The sequence below is a fragment of the Elephantulus edwardii genome, unplaced genomic scaffold (genome assembly GCF_000299155.1).
Source record: "Elephantulus edwardii isolate Elephantulus edwardi_28Jun2011 unplaced genomic scaffold, EleEdw1.0 scaffold00009, whole genome shotgun sequence".
NCBI classification, from domain to species: domain Eukaryota; kingdom Metazoa; phylum Chordata; class Mammalia; order Macroscelidea; family Macroscelididae; genus Elephantulus; species Elephantulus edwardii.
Window position 1 is genome coordinate 2,934,955 of NW_006399759.1, and position 5,844 is coordinate 2,940,798.

The following is a 5,844-nucleotide window of genomic DNA, read 5'->3' on the forward strand; positions in this document are numbered from 1 at the left end:
GCTGTTGTGCATAGGGTCGCTATGAGTCGGAAACGACTCGATGGCATATAACAACAACAACATATTCAAAGTTCATAAAATTCATATACATTGTTTTTCACATAGGATCTTTCCCTTTCTTTATCCATCCCTTCCTCCACCCATTAAATTGTGTGACCCTATGATTAAGTACTTGCCTGGATCTTCACACTCAAATCCCATGTTAACAATAGTTATCTTTTTATGGAATATTCCCTGTGTGTGGCCTTGCTTGCTTTACTTTTCTCCATTTAAAAAGTTCTCTATTGTGGAAAATAAATGAAATAGGATATATAATATTACAGATCACCTCAATACTATATATATGTTGTTGTTATGTGCCTTCAAGTTGGAACCAACTCATTTGCTTCTGACCCTCTAACAGGTTTTCATAGCCAGTAAATTGCATGGGAGGAGAAAGACAATCTTTCTCCCACAGAGAGGCTGATAGATTTGAGCCACCTGTCTTCGCCTTGGCAGTGCAACTCCTTTACCACTAGGCCACCAGCGCTTAGATAGATAGATGATAGATATAGATAGATAGATAGATAGATAGATAGATAGATAGATAGATAGATAGATAGATAGATGATAGATAGATATAGATGATAGATAGATAAGATATATTCATTTAACTATAATACCTATTTTATAGAGATATGCATTAATAACTAACACATATTATAATTTGATACGTGTGTGTGTGTGTGTGTGTGTGTGTGAGAGCCCTTCCACCACCTCTGTCTTCCTCTGTCCCATGCACAGGTCCTTTGGAGTACTTCTGTGGGAGATCTTTTCCCTGGGCTACATGCCATACCCTAGCAAAAGCAACCAGGAAGTTCTGGAGTTCGTGACCAGCGGAGGACGGATGGACCCACCTAAGAACTGCCCTGGGCCTGTGTAGGACTCTTTTAGGAACATTTCTGCTAGTTATTAAGCATAGTTGGGTTTTTTTTTCTTCTAAAAGGATAGCTCCAACGACATGTGCTTCTTTATTTTAAAGTTAAGGGGCAGATGGCGACCTCATTTAATTTGCCCCAAGACAGAGATGTGTCTGAGTCTTTAATGAGATGGGTTTGTCTTCGGCCCCTGGAAAGCAATAATGCCAAGCCAGGGAAGGGATCCATTGTCTGGCTGGAGGCAGTGGGCACACCAGGCCTGCACTCCGCCAGCATCTCTGAGGACTTCGTGTCCCAGACTCAGTCCTTCTGCCCTCTTTGCACCATATGTCCGGGTCTCCTCTAAATGTTTCCACTCCCTGGGTTTTCTGCGGGCGTCTTTCACCTCGCCTCAACAAGCAAGGCAGATGGGAAATATAATTAGAATATTCTGTGCCCAAAAATGGTTTCAGTTTGGGAACAGAATGAGAAGAGTCCTTTTTAAAAAACACCAGGATGTCTATGTTAATTGGCTCTGGTGTTCTTCTTATTCCAGGCACTAATCCTTGACCCATCAGCAGAGGGCAGCATATGTCCCCTCCAGGGGACCTAGTTGATGTTCCTCCTCAAAGACCCCTCATCCCACAATCTATTTAGAAGAGTGTAGGGGGGAAAGGGGTGAGGGAGGGAAGGTGTGCTCATCCTGTGTTTCTCTTGATTTTCATAAATATGATTATTCTCCTTTTAGATATCGGATAATGACCCAATGCTGGCAACACCAGCCTGAAGACAGGCCCAACTTTGCCATCATTTTGGAAAGGATTGAATACTGCACCCAGGTATAGGCCTATTTCCACCTCGGTCAGCATTTACTCCATATGATAAAGTCATCAAAGGACAAGTCGTAGGGAAAGATGTAAATGTATCTAGAAAGTGAAATGCTAGGTTTCTCAGCTTGCCTCTTTTGTAAAATAAATACTAGTAACTGCCACACTCTCTCCCTGTCTACGACAGTGGCAGACACTCAATAACATCAGAAAATCAATGCAATCTGCAAGTATTAGCTTAGTCCCTACTGGGTGGGGGGTGGTTGTTATGTGCCGTCAAGTCACCTGCGACTCATTGTGACCCTATGTACAACAGCCCTAAAAACTGCCCTATCCTGTGCCAATCTCACCATCTCCAACACACCTGCCCCCTTTACCCCAGTCACTGAGTCAATCCACCTCATCCAGTGTCTTCCTCTCCTGCGCCGTCCCTCCACCCTCTCAAGCATGATGTCCCTCTCCAAGGACTGGTCCCTCCTTGCAACATGCCCAGAGTATGTCAGACAAAGCTTTAGAATCTTTGCCTCCAAGGAGCAGCACAGCATCACCCTCTCCAGGACAAACCTCTTTGTTTTCCTAGCAGTCCATGGTATATTCAGTACTCTTCTTCAGCACCACAGCTCAAAGGCATCAATTCTCCTTCCATCATCCCTAGTCATTGTCCAGCTCTCTGATGCATAACAAGTGATTGCAAAGACCATGGCATGTATCAGGTGTACCTACTGCTTTACCAGACAAAAACAGGACTTCAGAGCAGTATGAAATAGGCCTGCTCTCAAATACTTTTAGTCTGGCTAAAGAAATTTGAACATTTTCAATAAGATACCATTGTTAAGTTATAAGGGGAAAACCTAAACCCATACTTGCTGCCATCCAATCAACACTGACTCCTAGCAGCCTTTTAGGGCAGGGCGGAACTGCCTCATATGAAAGGGATCCAAAGCTTACATTTTCAAAGCTAATACGTTGGAACTGCTTGCCTTTTTATTTGCAATCAAGTGTTTTTTAACTACCATGCCACCAGTGCTCTCTCCATAAGAAATGGTGTCTGGTCAGCATTTTATAGCTCTGGTGGCCTTGTGGCAAGAATCTGCACTGCACTTCCAAAGGCACTGGGTTTGAGGCCACCAGCTGCTCCACGGGAGAAGGATGAGCAATCTCCTCCCCTACAATCACTGCCTCTGAAAATCTGCCAGAGGGGCAGCTATGGGTCAGTTCCAACTCAACAGTAAACAACAACAGCATCTATAAAGCTCAAATTACTGGTCATATATTTCATTTTATCCTCACTGAGGTAGTAAAATATTCCAGTTTTACAGATGGGGCAATGCAGTTTGGAGACAGTATTAAGCAACCGTTTATAGCAATACATTCCTGTTCGGATCCAGAATAACAACCAAAAACTAGCAGAAGAACCAAAACCAAAAATAAAACAACTCATAGCTGACCCTCCAGCTGGTTTTCAGCGGCTGTAAATTATCTGGGGGAGGTTGCCCATCTTTCCTCTGAGAAGCAGCTGGTGGATTTGAACTGCTCCATTCACCAGCCTCAGCAGTACAACTTCCTATGGATTAAGCCCCCAGGGCTCCCATTTCCCCTTCAGAGTTAACATAAATTACCACTTCTTTCCCTCATTTCCAGCCTTCCACTTCACCGGAAAAGCAGAGGCTATTGAGTGAGAATTCCTTCCATTTTCCTCCCTATCTCCAATAGAAACTTATTTGCATCTTACTCTCCGCAGCTTCCTTCTGGGGTTCGTAGAGATGGTGCCCTCCAGGCCAAAACTGCCCCTCAAGGACTTGATCCACCCAGTATTTCCACTCTTCCCTGGATCTGCTTTCTCTCCCTCTCGGCTCTCATTCTGTCAGAAGACTGAATTCTGAAGAAAACTTTTTAAGGAGGCAGACAAGAAGTCACTATTTCTCTGAAGTCCCCAATCTTAAATATGTAATGCCCCCAAAAGTTTACATTTTCCAATTGTAGCCTTACCATTCCAAACTCTTAAGCCCAGTAGGAGGTGAGCTAGCATTTATCTAGATGGATTTAATTTGCCATGGTACTAGAGGTCCTTTCAGAGAACTTTATGTTCAAGGAAATTTAAAATTTTTGTATTGTAATGTGCATGGAATATACACACTTTTATATATATATATACACATATAAAATTTTTCTCCCAAGCATATAATAGCCTTCTAAAAAGGGTGTGGTTTTATACAAACATATTTTAGATGACTTAGTATGGGAGGGTGGAGGGACATCACAGGAGACGAAGACCCTCAATGAGATGGATTGATTCAGTGACTGGGGTAATCGGGATGGGTGTGTCAGAGACAATAAGATTGGCACAGGATAGAGCGGAGTTTAGGGCTGTTGTACATGGGGTCGCTATGAGTCACAGGCGACTCGACGGCACATAACAACAACAACAGTATGGAAATTAATAAGGAACAAGGAGTAAACTAAAGGGTAAAAAAAGAATTAAGGAATGTATGTATTCTTAAACAATATTGCTGTTACTTTACCAGGAAGAAAAAAAATCCTCAAACAAACATGAATCCTTATTTTTTTTCTGTTAAACTCAACAACGGGAGAGGGGAGTGTCTTTTCCCAAGTTGCAGAAAACACTAGTATATTGAATTTCCTCAAATTTAAGTTTCTCTCCACAAATTTCCATTAAACTTCTGGCAACTGTCTCTGCTTTTCTACACAGCCAGCTTTTACTGTAGGAATAGTCTAACACAAGATCATTTTTATAAATGTTTTATTCATTACCAGTTGCTATCAAGTCTATTCTGCATCATGTTCATTACTCAATAGGATCTTAAAGGCTGGTTTTATGGAAGTAGAGAGCCAGGCCTTTCTTCCAACACATCTTTGGGTGGATCTTACCCTCCAATTTTTTGGTTAGCAGGCAAGCACCTTAGCCATTTACTTAGTGATTCGTTTAAACAAGTTCAAGAACTGCTACACTTTCATATCAGGACATGTATATAAAGAACACGTTATAGTCAGGTGTAAACCAGGTAGGATTAAAATGAGAACAAAAGTGAAACACTGTAATCCAATATAGTCCTCCCCTCTTTGCTCCCCTTCTCTCTTCTGCTCTTCCCCGACCCCTCACATACATGCTCGCAGCTAAGCATAGACTTTTCTGTTTAGTTGGAAGGATTTTATTAAGGATAAGCAGGAAAAAATGAAAAATAACAATCTACAGGTTTTATTTTTTTTTTTGTTTTGTTCTTCCAAATTTATGAATCCCTAAGATTTGTCAAAAGGTGTCTCCTCTGCAAAGTCTTTCCTGACCCCACTTTGGGCCCCAGGCAGGTGGGGCCCCTCTCAGCTCCCTGTACACAGGTCCATGTTAGGGCTTATCCTTTGAGCTCTTCAAGAATAAGGATGCATTCACATTCATTTCTTATCCGCTGGCCTGTGACATAGGAAGTTGCTTTGCTCATCGAAAGTCGGTATCTTTGGCAGTTCCGATCCACCCGCTGGTCGGTGGGAGAAAGATGGGCAATCTCCTCCCATGTCATTTACAGCCTCTGAAAACCCACCGGAGAGTCAGTCAGAAGTCAGTTCCGACTATGGCAATGAGAGAAGAGAATGGAGCGGCCTATTCCTCGGACAGGGACATCATGCTTGGAAAGCTGGAGGGTCTGCAAAAGACAGGGAGACCCCCAATGAGAAGGGCTGACACAGTGACTGCAGCCCTGGGTTCAAGTGTATCAGAGACAGTGAGGATGGCACAGGAAAGAGCAGGGTTCAGGTCTATCGTTCACAGGGTCGCTAAGAGTCGCACCTAACAACCACACATGAACACACTTCTCCATAAGTTCAGCACAGTTTCATCATCCGTAAACTAAATTTGCAAGAAGCCATCCCTTCCAGCCCTAGAGTCTTTCTGAATTCTAAGTTTTTATCAATTCATGTCTCTCTTCCCCTGCTAGGATCCAGATGTGATCAACACCGCCCTGCCAATAGAATATGGCCCGCTGGTGGAGGAGGAAGAGAAAGTGCCGGTGAGGCCCAAGGACCCGGGCGGCATGCCTCCTCTGCTGGTGTCTCCCCCGCCAGCGCCAGGCAAGGGCGAGCGCCACCCCGCGGCCGTGGCCGTGGCCGTG

At 43.6% G+C, this 5,844-nt stretch overlaps 1 protein-coding gene across 1 annotated transcript in view; it reads left to right on the forward strand.

Moving 5' to 3' along the window:
* Window positions 1-5,844, forward strand: part of ALK (anaplastic lymphoma receptor tyrosine kinase) — a 1,280,998-nt gene that overhangs the window by 1,274,564 nt on the left and 590 nt on the right. The window contains exons 27-29 of the mRNA XM_006880682.1: window positions 784-918; window positions 1,645-1,735; window positions 5,671-5,843. Coding sequence (XP_006880744.1) covers window positions 784-918; window positions 1,645-1,735; window positions 5,671-5,843 — 399 coding nt within the window. The remainder of the gene's footprint in view (window positions 1-783; window positions 919-1,644; window positions 1,736-5,670; window position 5,844) is intronic.